This window comes from Mirounga angustirostris, unplaced genomic scaffold (genome assembly GCF_029215605.1).
Source record: "Mirounga angustirostris isolate CCGP_5_RB_7025 unplaced genomic scaffold, mMirAng1.0.hap1 SCAF_12, whole genome shotgun sequence".
Lineage (NCBI taxonomy): Eukaryota > Metazoa > Chordata > Mammalia > Carnivora > Phocidae > Mirounga > Mirounga angustirostris.
In genome coordinates, this window is record NW_026991720.1 from 22,811,305 (window position 1) to 22,825,751 (window position 14,447).

General features: G+C 39.2%; 1 protein-coding gene across 8 annotated transcripts in view; it reads right to left on the minus strand.

Moving 5' to 3' along the window:
* The window catches only part of AHCYL2 (adenosylhomocysteinase like 2), a 164,836-nt gene that overhangs the window by 22,347 nt on the left and 128,042 nt on the right, over positions 1 to 14,447 (minus strand). For all 8 annotated transcript variants that reach the window (XM_064574966.1, XM_064574967.1, XM_064574965.1 and 5 more), the window contains 5 exons: positions 13,303 to 13,446; positions 12,755 to 12,855; positions 5,304 to 5,406; positions 3,784 to 3,878; positions 1,050 to 1,156 (listed from right to left, as the gene is read on the minus strand). In XM_064574966.1, coding sequence (XP_064431036.1) covers positions 1,050 to 1,156; positions 3,784 to 3,878; positions 5,304 to 5,406; positions 12,755 to 12,855; positions 13,303 to 13,446 — 550 coding nt within the window. The remainder of the gene's footprint in view (positions 1 to 1,049; positions 1,157 to 3,783; positions 3,879 to 5,303; positions 5,407 to 12,754; positions 12,856 to 13,302; positions 13,447 to 14,447) is intronic.

Below are 14,447 nucleotides of genomic sequence, written 5' to 3' on the forward strand. Positions count from 1 at the left end.
TAAAATTTTATTTTTTTATTGTTTTTTAAAAAAAGATTTTATTTATTTGACAGAGAGAGAGAGCACAAGTAGGCAGAACGGCAGGCAGAGGGAGAGGGAGAAGCAGGCTCCCCACTGAGCAGGGAGCCCGATGCAGGACTCGATCCCAGGACCCTGGGATCATGACCTGAGCCAAAGGCAGACGCTTAACCAACTGAGCCACCCAGGCGCCCTAAAATGTAAAGTTTTAAATTGTTTATTGATTTTATTCCCCTTTTAAATTATATAAAGAGTAACTTTAAGTACTATTTTAATCCCACTACTCTAATGGAACAATTTTAACTTTCAAATAGCCTTAATTTTATAATCTCAATACATATACATCCTATAAATATGTATATCTACATACAGGAGTTTCATTTTAAGTTGAATTAACTAAAAAATTAGAACGAGGTGTTTTATTCAAAATTCATCCCTTTCTAAGAGTCTGAAGGTATGGTATATTCAGAAAGATCACAATATATTGAAGCAGTGATGGTGGCTTATTCAGAATTTACTTCCCTAAAACTTCCATTTCATACTTTCAGTTCTTGATGAGTGAATAATAGTAAACAGAAATTATTTCAATTTTACCGAGGGAATTACTGCTCATTTGAGAAACAGAACCCTAAATCCTTGTTCTGTTTCAAAATGTAAGCTCTATGAGGACCCAAGTTTTTGTCTGTTTTGCCCACTGCTAGATCCCTAGCACAGATCCTAGAAGTTCCTGGCTCACTGTAGAAGTTAAATAAATATCTATGGAATGAACGAATTCATCTAAAAAGGACAAGCAGTCATTTCATTACAACAACTAGAAAACATGAGGACAACACTTGTTCCCTTACCTGTCCCCCACTCCCAATTTTAGGTTTGTTATTTGCATTGTTTAAAAAAAAAAAAAGTGTGCAGACTCAGATCTCATCACCTCATAGCATGTTCCCATTTTTAACATAATGTATTCTATAGGTATGTGATTATCAGCATATATATCTAGGCTGCATAACACCAGGTATGCCCATGTCAAATCTTACCTATGGACTCCAGTAACACTCTCCTCTACTATGCCCTTGATTTTCTTGAACATATTAGGATACTTCTTATAAATCCAGTGAGTAAGATCCCCTCCATCATCCAATATCTGCAATAATAAGCATCAATAATACCATTTATTTTACTGAAGGCTCAGGGCTTCCAGGTTGCTCTGGGTCTTTTATTCCAATTTCTAACTGCCAATTTACAGATATTTCAAATTTCCCATAGTTACGCAAAGTTACTTACAGCCAATATAGTGGCCAGTCATTATACTGAAGTAAAAGACAATGAGGGGTGAAAAGCTAAATTGTAATTCTCGCAGCCAAATGACCTTCCCACACAACACATCTACTATATCAAAACACACAGCAACGAAATGAGGATTTTCTTCTGAACTAATAGCTTAAGTGGTTATCTAGACAACTAGTTCTTGAATGCACTGTAGATATTCAGAAAGCCTGACCTCGATATTAGCATATTTCTACCAGTTATATTCAGGACTTCAAATATATTCAGTCAAGACTTAGTTTAAATAAAGCAAGATAATTAGTCTCCCTCCCAGAACAATGGGTTATAAAACTGTATTTGTTAATCCTTCACTTCTCCCAAAGCACAGGCACTCTCCTACCCAAAATATCAGGCAGCACTGAAGGGTTTTGCCTAGCGAAACCTCACACTCTCTATAAACCAAATTAAAAATAACTAGGGAACTGTGTAGCATGTAGGTGTGCAAGCATGCCTCTGAACAGCTCATCACTATTTCAGGTTGGGATTAAAGATAAACACAATGCTGTGCCCACTGGAGCTTTCATCAGCGGAGGAAAGTTTCTGAATTATAAATAAGCTAAAGAAAGACCAGCTTAGAATGCTCTTGGGCACTAGGCGGGGTGGCATTTCAGCCCTTCACCTAGCTGTCAGAAATGCTTAGCAGGACTTACCACATTATTGTACCTAGGAAGTCCCCACAGAACTGAGTTGTTCCCTACTGGTGTGCACCCATTTTGCAGTCTCATAAAATATCAACTCTACTACCAGTGCCCAAAATGCCATCCTGTGACCCCTCGGTACACAAAATCCCCCACCTCATGTCTACCACCTAATCTCTTTTTTTTGCTTCTACTCATGCTCTTGATCTCTTTTCTCTGACTCAACTGAAGTTTATTTGAGAGCAGGGATCCAAGGCAAGACTTTCATTAAAACACATTTGCTCCATTCTATAGGTTAATGCTCCATTTTCTCCCAGTAGAAACTCTTAGAACAGATGCCCTGAGAAATGAAGAGGCTTCTCAGAGTTTCTCTCTCCCTTTCTACATGTATGCAATCCCTCATAGAGTTCTTCCTTGCAGCCTCTGATCCCTAGCCACACAAAAAAATCAGAGATGAAAAAGCCTGAGCAATTGGAAACTCTGGTCTTAAGTCCCTATTCTTGTCTGCTTTTCTCTTTTAGCAGAGGTATCTAATATAGGCAGGTAGTTGCTATCCCTAATATTTATTTAATGAATGTAACCCATAATTCTCACCACCATGTTATTCTATTACAGAAATTCTTGCCACCAGGGAATCTACCTGAGGTTGGAAAGCAAATAAAAGTACTAGATTTTGACAGGATCCCAAGAGGAATGAGCTCTCTTTTCTGGGGTGACAATGGTTTTTATCCTTGTCTTATTTTCTTCATCAGCTTTCCCAGCAGTTTGTGCTGGCCCCATAGTCTGTAAATGCTCTCTGGTTGCAATCCCATGTCCTCCCCATGTTCTCGACTCTAAAATTAATGTTTTATTCCTGGTAGAAACCCCCTGGCATATCACCCTTAGGTCTGTCAGTCATACTTCTTCCAGTCACCGTTAAACTCTGTGGGAATGAGCTGACTCATCTCACAGCTGACTCCTCCCTCCCTTTCAGGGTATTAACCCAGCTTCCTCAAACCAGCACGTGGTACAATGTAACCTGCATCACAGAATGCAGAAAAGAGGCTGTTTCTCTCTTTGTGTACCAAATGAGGCCTACTCTGCAATTTTTAGCGGCAAGCAATAGTTGGACTAGAGCTTCAAGGATTCTTTTTTCAGTTGATTCCTAATTTCTCCTCTCCTTCATATGCAAAATATTTGTGAAATAGGAGTGCTTCATACTTTGTGCAGCTTTTTGCTTCTCTGCGAATCTAATGTGCTATCCGCCTTTAAGAACTTGATCTTTTAAAAAATGAAACAAAAATAAAATGAAGCAAAATAAAAAACCCAAAACTTTTTGCCTAGGCATCTTTCTTAAAGTTGAGAATAAAGAGAAGAAATTTGAACTTGGAATCTCCTCAGGTTTACTATAAATTTAGCATGTGATTCTAGAGAAAAGCTAAGTACCACAGGAGCTGTGTGTGTATGTGTGTTTGTGTGTGCATTTTCCTTACTGTTATTGGAGGGGGGAAGTGGGTAGGGATGGTAACTCATTAACCTTGCTTTTGAACCAGCCACGTGTGAACCCTGAGCAGTATTTTAACGCTGCTGATGAATATAAATGTTTCTTAAGATCAGCACCAATTAATTTTACTACTTTGAGGCTAAGTTCAATATTCTTAGGGTACCCTAAACATAAGCAACCAGTTCTGCTGGAAGCCCAGATACATCAGATAGAAAAGCAAGCATTTTCCTTCCTTCCTGTTGGGACACCCTCTCCCAGGCCCTAGCCCCCGACTCTGTCCCCGCCAGACTCCTCCAGAATTGTGCTAGCAGAAATCTAACCTACCATGTTTGGCTGCCAGCCCTCCACATTCACACATCTGTCAATGCACCACCAAAAGTCATCTTCTGACTCTCCTTTCCAGGCAAAAACAGGGAATCCTGAGAAAAGGGAACAAAGAGAAACCATTAAAGCCTGAAAGAAGGGCTGCCCCTAAATTTTCACAAGATACTGGTTTGCCCCAATTCCAATTCTCTCTACTCCTTGGATTGGCTTTCTTCACTGATTAACACTGTCTTCAGCCCCTTCGTCCACTTCTTTGTCTTTGTTGGTCATTTTGCTCTTGATATATCAAAAAGGACAAACAAAAGGGACAAGAGTATGATGGGTGCTACAAATAGGACTAAAGGGACAAAAAGAACACATCAGAAATGAGTACTTCTTGATCCAGTCAAACTGGAAGTCTCACCATTTCCCAACTACACTTTGATCTTTCTTGCATCTATATTTTGGTCATCCCAGCTTCTTCATCAGGAGAACTCTCACACTCTTCTCCATCAGTTAAAATGTTGTCATAAGCCAGTTAAGTTTTATGTTCCTAACGAAGCCTGATTAACTGCAAGTGATCTCTCATGGAATCTGAACTTTAATAAGCTGCTTGCTTGTGCATTATATGTAGATTCATGACCTGTCGTGGCTTTTATCATATATGCCCTTGTATTATCATTATTTATATGTGTGTCTTTCCTCCTCGATCACAATATAAGATTCTTAGGGCAAAGATATGGTCTCATTTGTTCTTATATCTCTTAAAGTAGGCCGCTAAACATTTGTTGGAAAAAAAAAGAATGTATATGTACAATTCACTGGGCTATATATTTAGTATTTGTGCCTTTTTATATACATATTTTATACATTAATAATAAAAATTTTGTAATGAATATAAATGAAAAGCAAATGAAATACTACAGTGCTAGCAAAAGGAGAGACATACATGCACCACAGAGCTTTCCCAGCATTTCTTAAGCGCTCTGAAGCAATAAGCATTTGGTACCCTGCTCTGTACTGTGCTGCCATAGAGGGAAGGCAAGAAACTAGCCAAGTCCAAATTTCTCTCTTTCTTTTGTCCTTCCTGTGTCATTAGCCATTGTGATCAAATATTAATCTGCCAGGTAAAGTCCTTTTTACTGCTGAAGCAGAAACACCAAACATTAAATCAGGACAAACTGCTGGAAAAATCCAGCAGGACCACAAAACTATGCCTGAAGCACTTTCTTTTCTAATCCATATTACCTTAGACAACAAGCAGTGTTCACTGGTGCTCTAATATTAGCAAGTCAAGGCAAAGCATTAACTAATAAGGGAATATTACACATAAGAAGACACTTGCCAACTGTAAAACAGAGCTACCTACATCATATTTTACAAGAGAAGCACAGAGGAGAGCTAACACACAAGAATAGGGATCCATTCCCCCAAGACAGCTCCTTTAATGTCAGTCTTTCTTAAAGATTTATATTGAATCCCTGGAACATTTTGGAGACTTACTTTAGCCAAAGACACAGAAGACAAGCCAAAGACCTTACCACTTTCTGCTAGGGCAGCAGCCACTTCATTGAGAGTGGAATAGATGTTGCAGGCTGCCCATCGGCACTGTGCCCCCAGCGCACCCAGAGTTTCCATAAGCACCTGCATTAAAGAGAAAAGCAGGAGATGAACAAGGCTAGCCAAACAATCGGTCAAGAATCAAGTTTATATATTTGACAACAAGAAAGTATATCGGGGGAACGCCTGGGTGGCTCAGTCAGTTAAGCGTCTGCCTTCGGCTCAGGTCATGATCCCAAGGTCCTGGGATCCAGTCCCGCATCAGGCTCCCCGCTCAGCAGGGAGTCTGCTTCTCCCTCTGCCTGCCGCTCCCTCTGCTTGTGTGCTCTCTCTCTCTCCCCCGACAAATAAATAAATAAAATCTTAAAAAAAAAAAATAGAAAGAAAGTATATCAGGAATAACTGAGGCTAGTGACTTTCAAACGGTGCTCTACAGAAATTCTTCCGTATTTTGAATAGAGGGCAATGGTAGGGGTAGGCATGCGGGAAGCCTCCAGCTGAGCTCTGTTTTTTCTACCTATTTTATATATTTGGGCTTCCTTATAAGACTTAATTAAGCCAAGGATTTTAGCCCCAAAACATTTTTAAAAAACCCCCAGTTTACAGTTTTGCTTCTTTTGAAGATGTAGAAAGCTGCAAGAGAAGTTCCTACCCTAACAACAAAAGCCAGGTAATCTACAAAGCCCTAACTTTTCTTGAGCCTATCAAAGAGCTGAGGTTGTAAAGCAACCAAGTGAACTGAACTCCAAAGTGACAAATCCCTTTAAGGAGCGAGGGAACACGGTTTCACCTCTGACAGAGCATGGGAGGAAGATGTGGGTGCCACACATGAGGATAAGAAAAAATGACCTAGAATTTCAATGAACTAGCAAAGGCTGAGTATTGGAGAGTATGTCGGTTTGGAATTTCCGACAGCCCTAGGCTCAAGGAGACTTCGGACTCACATGCAAGCTCTCTTCCAGGGGCTTCTAGCCAGTGCTCACAAGAAAGACTGGGGCAAGGACCTGATCAGCCGTGCTCCAAGACAGGCATGAAACCTGGCGCTTTGCCACACTCTTCTCTCATAGGAAGCAAGAGCCTTAAGCTGTAGGAAGAGGAGCAGAAATTATGCCTGCCACCAGGGACCAAGCAAAGATCCACTGCTTCCGGGGAAGAGTGGAAGTAAAAACTCCCTGCTCCTTGTAGAGAAGCAGGAAACCCCCCCGGGCCCAGGACCCTGCACTGATAGAAAGCATAGGCACACATCAGAGATACTGCAGGTTCGGTTCCAGAGCACGACAATAAAGTGAATATCACAATAAAGCAAGTCAAATGAATGCTTTGGTTTCCTAGTACCTACAAAAGTTATGTTTCCACTATACTGTAGTCTATTAAGTATGCCATAGCACAATGTCTAAAAAAACAATGTACATGCTTTAATTTAAAAAATACCTTGTTGCTACAAAATGCTGTCACCTGAGCTTTCAGCAGGTCATAATCACTGATCTACAGATCACCATAACAAATAATAATGAAAAAGTCTGAAATATTTGTGAGAATTACCAAAATGTGACAGAGACATGAAGTGAGCAAATGCTGTTAGAAAAATGGTGCTGATTGACTTGCTTGATGCTTGGTTACCACAAACCTTCCTTTTGTAAAAAAAAAAAGCAATTATCTGTGAAGTTCAATAAAACAAGGTATGACTGATAAAGATCTGTTACCTCTCCAGGAGAGGCAGGAAAATATCTCCTGCACAAGACCTATCACAGACACAAGGCAAATTTGGCTGGTACAGCAAGAAGAAGCAAGAACAATGAAGAAGCCCTATCCTCAGAGAGACCTACCTAAGACTGAGGCTGGACCAGGAGGGCCAAGAACCCCACTTGCCCTCACCATGAGCCTAGCTCTAGGAAACAAAGAGCAGCAGCCTAGTGCAGCAGGTGGAGCATGCATTTGAAGAGCGAGATGACACTCTCTTCCCCCCACCCCCGTGGCAAGCATGTGTAGAAGCAACTGAAAGCTGAGAGTGAAGCCAGAACACTGAGGAGAGCCTTCTGGTAACCTCAAATCGCAATGTAACAGCTGCCCGCAACTGGAGGGATTTGAAGCCTATGGTGCAGGACAACAGAATTGAAATCCAGCCCAATTTATGACAATAATGGAAACTAACAAATTACCATTCATAATAAAATTTCAAGACACACAAAAAAGTGGAATAAACCACCCCCTCCCCACACCGTTGTCAAGAAATAAAGTATTCAAGAGAACAAGACTGTAAGTCAAACTAGATGCTTGATTAGACAGGAACTTTAAATTAGTTACAATTAATAGGTTTACATTAGGGGTCTAGTGAAAAGATGGACAACATCCATGAACAAATAGATAATTTCAGCAGAAAGATGGAAACAATAAAAATAAGTCAAATAGAAATGTCAGAAAAATTTTTCAAAAGTATTAGAGATTATGAATTCTTTCATCAGATTCATCACCAGACTGGGCATATCTGAGGATAGAATCAGTGAACTTGAAGATAGATCAATAAAAATTACCAAATTGAAATACAGAAAGAAAAAAGAGTGAGAATCAAAATCAGAACAGAGCATCCAAGATCTATGGGACATTATCAAATCTAACATACATGTAATTGGAGTCCTTGAAGGATGAGGAGAGAAGAAGGCATAAGAAATATATGAAGAGTTAGCAGGCAATTATTTTCCAAAATAAGAAATTAAAGAGAACCCAGGAACAATGATAGTCTAATAGCAAAGAACACAGCAGTGTCCAGATCCATTAAAAGGAACCAGGCTCCTTGGAGAAATGGCTGATTCCAGGTTAGAGCAGAGAATGTACAAGATAAGCTTAGATAATCATATACCAGAAGCAAGGAAGTGCTCAAAGAATGAAAAGGATATGTCAAAAGCAAGATGGAAGGGGGTCCCTCAGGACAAGTTTGGAATAATTTGAGCATCATGATAAATAGTGATAGTAATGGATTATAATCCATTAAATAAAATAGGAAACAATGATTCATGCAAATAAAAGTAAGTAAATAAATGAATAAATTTGAAAGCTTGATGAAGAATAGGATATTTACATAGCTTCATATTACTACCTCACGAAATACTTTTTAATTACAAAGCGGGAAAATAACTTCTACAGTGAAAAAGTCTAGCAGACACTACCTCAAGCAAAGGATCAAAATGAACATCATTTTGACAAATGATAAATCAAATCTAAATCAACATGCCACCTGATTGGATTCAATGAAAAAAATGCAGCATCATTTCTTACTAAAAACGCATGGCCCGAATTTAATAATGAGGAAGCATCAGGAAAAGTGGAATTGAGCACATTCTACAGAATAATTCATTTATAATTTTCAAAAGTGTCAAGGTCATGAAAGTCAAAGAAAGACTGATGAACTGTTCCAGACTAAAGGAGACTAAAAGGGGATGACAATTAATGAGATACATGAAGTCTGAGGATTAGATGATAATATAAGTCAATGTTAATTTCCTGATTTTGAACAGCTGTACTGGTGAATGAGTGAATCTTCTTGTTTGTAAAAAACATGCACTGGGGCACCTGGGTGCCTCAGTTGTTAAGCGTCTGCCTTCGGCTCAGGTCATGATCCCAGGGTCCTGGGATCAAGCCCCGCATCATCTCCCTGCTCAACGGGGAGCCTGCTTCTCCCTCTCCCACTTCCCCTACTTGTGTTCCCTCTCTCACTGTCTCTCTCTCTGTCAAATAAATAAAATCTTAAAAAAAAAAGAAAAAAGAAAATATGCACTAAAGTATTTGTGGGTGAAGGAGCATCAAGTTGGCAACTTACTCTCAAATGGCTAAGAAAAAAGTGATTGGTACAATACTTGCAACTTATCTATAAATCTGTGTTTATTTCAAATTTTAAAAATATTATTTTTTTAATTTTAATTTTTTTTTTTTAAAGATCTTATTTACTTGAGAGAGAGAGAGAGTATGGGGGAAAGGGGAAGAGAGAAGGAGGCTCCCCGCTGAGCAGGGAGCCCAACTGGGGCTCAATCCCAGGACCCTGGGATCATGACCTAAGCCGAAGGCAGACACTTAACAACTGAGCCACCCAGGTGCCCCTAAAAATTATTTAAAAAAATTTATTCCACCGATTTGATCCTTACTTTTTTTTTTTAAGAGTTTTATTTATTTGGCAGAGAGCAGGAGAGAGAGTGAGAAAAAGCACAAGCAGGGGGAGCAGCAGAGGGAGAGAAGGAGACTCCCTGCTGAGCAGGGAGCCCATCATGGGGCTCGATTCCAGAACCCTGGGGATCATGACTTGAGCCAAAGGCAGACGCTTAACCGACTGAGCCACCCAGGTGCCCCCAGAACCTGACTTACTTTTTTTTTTTTTTTTTTAAGATTTTATTTATTTATTTGACGGAGACACAGTGAGAGAGGGAACACAAGCAGGGGGAGTGGGAGAGGGAGAAGCAGACTTCCCGCGGAGCAGGGGGCCCGATGTGGGGCTCGATCCCAGGACCCTGGGATCATGACCTGAGCTGAAGGCAGATGCTTAATGACTGAGCCACCCAGGCGCCCAGTAGTTAACTCTGAGTACTGGTACTTTTCATGTTATAAAACTTCTATTTTCTAATATTTCTATGCTAAATAAAAATTCTAATTATGTTCTAATTAAAAAAAAAAAAAACTTGCAAACAACTCCACTAATTTAGGCTAACCCCCTAAAGTAATTTGTCCAAGGCCACGTAGTAAGTTAATAGCAGAACTACTCATATGTCTTAATTTCCAGTCTATACTACCTTTCAATACTTGATCCCGTTTTTTTCCCTCTCATTTTATTTTTCACCTTAAAGAAATTCTGAATTCCTATAGCTAGGATTCTTGAATTTGTCAAACAAAAGAGGGATACTGAGACTTACCTACAGAGCAATATAAATTAACTAGAAGAGAAAAGTGATTGGGGCCAAGAATATAACAACTGTTCAAAGATTTCTAAGTCAAGACTGCTGGCTGTTAGGGCTCAAGCAGGAGTGAAGGTAGGCAGGTAGGAGTGGAAGGAGGACAGAGTTTAGAAGCTGGTTTAACCTGACTTTCAATCATCACTGTTTAGAGAGAGTAACAAAGGAATCTGGTTATTAGAAGGAACTATGGAAACACGCCTAAAAAATATAAATAGATCCAAGTCAATTAGAAACATGGATGGGAAATCATTAACTATGATAGCTAGTTCTGGAACATGGGATTATAGGAGACTGCCTTTTATGCTAATGATTGTGGTAATGATTGAGTATTATAAAATGAATATGAACCACTTTTGTAATCAGAAAAAGAAAATTGAGATTAAAAACAAAGCAAAATTCCTTTGTAATTATTTTTTTAAAGAAAAAAGAAAAAACATGGGGGAGGAAACAACGAAATAATATTAAAATTGGTAAACTAATTTTGATTACTCCATTCAAGAGAAAATAAAAGGGAACTTGAAAGGTGGTAATGTTTGGTGAGCCAGGGGGTAAAAAAGAAACTAGATATAATTTAGCAACATGAGACAGTACAGAAGCACTTACTATTTTAAGCCACCACACTTAAGTCTCATGTCCCTGACTGGGGAAGCCCAAAAAAGATTCCAAGAGAGTTTCTGCCTCGATTCATTAGTCTGTAGCTCCAAAAAGAGACAGCTTTTCAATTTATTATATTAATTTTGGGCAGTCGAGGTATTTTTTTCCCTCAGAGAACATGTAATCCGGAAGTCTCATGGTAAAGATGTTAACATTAGCTGTCTGGGTCTTAAGGACTCTCTGCTGTACTTAATCAGGAATGTGGCCATATAAATAAGTGTTATGCTTCAGGAGATAATCTTCTGAAAGTTGATTTAACCATACAGATGACCTGAGTCTTAAAAATCACACAAAAGATTTCAGACCAATTCTCAATACATCAATTTCCTGTAGTGGTCTCATAATGGTTGTCAATTCAATATCTCTTACATCTTTGATGATGGCTCTGAGTCAGTGGTTCTCAACAGAGAGCTCTGGAAAACTGCAGGGGCATTTTTGGTTGTCACAGTAATTGGGAGGGGAATGCTCTTGGCATTTAGTGATCAGGACCAAAGGTTTTGACATTTTGAAAGTACAGGACAGTCTCTTACAACAAAAGCCACGCCACATTTAGTACAGTTTTCAAATGTTCCAATGAAAGTTCACATGTGTGAGAACCGATTTATAATGATCTAAGTTTAGAATCTTATTCTACTTTACACGTTAACAAAAAATATTTTTGTAGTTTTAATACAAAATAATAATTATTATTATTGTGTGTAAATTAATAGAAAACACATACTCTTTGTTGTTTAGAAATTTAAAAAGTTGTTTATAGTTTATTGTAATATGATTCAGAAAATCATATAATTTGGCAATGCACTCTGATGCTCTAGAACCAGTAACACATTTCTATCTACATTTGTGGCATTCTCATTCAACTAATGTTATGAGGAAGTACAAGTACCTGAGTATTTCACTATGCTTGTGCCCAAGCATTTACATATTGAAACACACATTATTTCATTATAAATTTCTTTTATTCTTCCTTCATATTTCAGTTAAGATTTTATATTAATTAAAAAAAATATGTACCGAGGTATGTTATATTTGAATTTCATTCTAAGATAATATGGGGCGTTGAAAAAGTATTTTTTATGAAAAGGAGACACTGAATCTGATAGGGGTGAGAATCGCCATTCTAAATCAATCATGGTAACACCAGTCCTCTCAGCAGGACTGGTGGGCCATGGGCATGTGACCCAGTTCGACAACACATGATGGAATATCCTGGAGGACTTCTGGGAAAGGTTTTCTTGCTCTTGGGGGAGAAGAAGAAATGATCCCTACTTTCCACATCAATTTGTGATGGCTCAAAGAGCTGTAATCATCTTGCTATGAACCTGAGGATGAAGTAAGCAAGTGACAAGGCAGCTCCAAGAAAAATCACAGACAGATGAGATTAGAGCCCTGAGATCCCGCAAGTGCCCCTTACCTCTGGACTCCTAGCTATGCAATATAATAAATTCCTTTATGTATGAGCCAGGTTGGATCAGGTTTTCTCTCACTTGCAGCTGAAAGCAGCCGAAGAGAGCTGCCTTATAGAAATGACACTGGAAGGGAAGATAAGGGGAAAGCAGCACAGCACAGAGAAAGCATAAACTTGGGACTCAGATATATTGAAGTTCAAGTCTGGATTCTATGATTTTACTAGCTATATAACCTTGGACAAACTACTTAAACACTCGGAGCCTCAGCTTCCTCATCTGTAAAATAGAAACAGGAATACCTGCTTTACCTGGCCATTAGGAGGATTAATGAACTAACACTTGCTCTTAACCTGCTGCTTAGCAGGTAGCAAGCACTCAATAGCTGGTGGCTATTATCGACTATTATTATGTGGAGAAGGAAAAAGGACTCACAGCAGTCTGAGCAGTGATGTGTGTGCAACCCACAATTTTGGCTCCAGCCAAAGGTTTTTCTCCTTGAGCTCTCTTCCTCAAAGCCATCAGTGCAGGCATTTCTGAAAAGGCACAATACATACACAGCACTATTAGAGAGGAGGGAATGAGAGAGAAAGAATAAACAGAAGAACTTATTCTCTTGAGAGAAGACTCTTCCCCTGATCAGGTTCTGTTAGATTGGGCTTCTCAAGAGATCAAGACATTGAACCTGATTTTTCATTCTAAGAGACTTTCAGAGGCAAATGTTCTAGAGTTCGGATGCCTTGTATCCCAGTCCTCCTTATCCACTCTCTTTCCCTTTTCCTGGTATAGGAGTTCCTTCTAGACCCACCAGAGTTCACTCCCTCCCTACAGTGTGTCCTAAGTTCAGATTTCTTTTGTAATAAGTATTCTGTAAAACCACACTTAAATTTCACCAGCTACTAGACCCCAGGACATAAAAAGGGATTAACATGGACAAAAAGACAGAGGCAACTTGAGAAGGAAAAAGTGCTGACTTTCTTTACCTTGTTCAGCAATTTCAATTTCTCTTCGTCCAAACTCTGCCTGTTTGATGTTCTTGACACAGAAGTCACTGCTCCCCTTAGAGTTCTTTTGCTGCTTATCCCTGGGAGAGGTCTCATCATCAGAGCTATCTGTATAGGAAGCCGCTGAAATGACAGAATAAAAAACCCTCAGGGAAAAAAATGGCTTCCTCTAAAATACCAAACCATGGAGTGAACTGAGGCTTCTCTAGTCAACCACCACCACACAGACGTACACCTAAATGGTAGGCACCTAAAATGGCACCGTGGAGCTGGCTCAATCAGCTCCTGTGGAAAGTGCTAGCCCTAAATCAGAAAGAGGAAGTGGAGAAAGGTTGCCAAAGATAATACCCCTGGATAGCATTAACTTGGAATCTAGGGCTAACCATCTTCAGAACATGAGAGCTCCTGGAATATGCAAAAAGAGAGAGGTTACACCATGGTAGCAATAGGTTAAAGTTCTTCATGCGAGATCATGGTCATTAACCTACGGGTTTCTCGGATCCAAGCTACCCTTCTTTGTCTGCTGCTTAGATGCCTGTTGTAATTTGTGTTTTAGTACAATCACTAAACAGATAAGACCTAGTGAACAAGAAGCCCATGGGAAAGTAATTAAGAACCACACAAAAAGTGTTTGTCTGACATAACAGAGCTTTCTTTTTAAGACTGGCTCTGATGAGGCTGAACTATGCCTGCAGACCCAATTAAATATTGACAATGAAGTATTCAGTGTGCTCTCCCTTCTTGCTGGCCTCAGTGGGTCTGGCAATAGGCATTTTAGGTTCCCAAAGAAGTGGATAAATCCTTCTTTGGTATACTAAAATGTTCTGATGATTAATCCATTTAGCAATATATGCTAGAAGGTGGAGGGTCTCAGATTTTGATTGTGGGTAACAGGCAACTTCTTCTACTCACACGTTTAGCTGAGGTCTTTTCAGTCTTCATACAATTCTGTAGTTGCTAATCATTTGCTGGATGATTTAATTTCCTTCCATGATTTATGTTTAAGTTTCAGAGGATAGTTTCTTTTTTTTTTTTTTTTTTTTTTTTTTTTTTTTTTTAAGATTTTATTTATTTATTTGAGACAGAGAGCATGAGAGGGAGGAGGGTCAGAGGGAGAAGCAGAC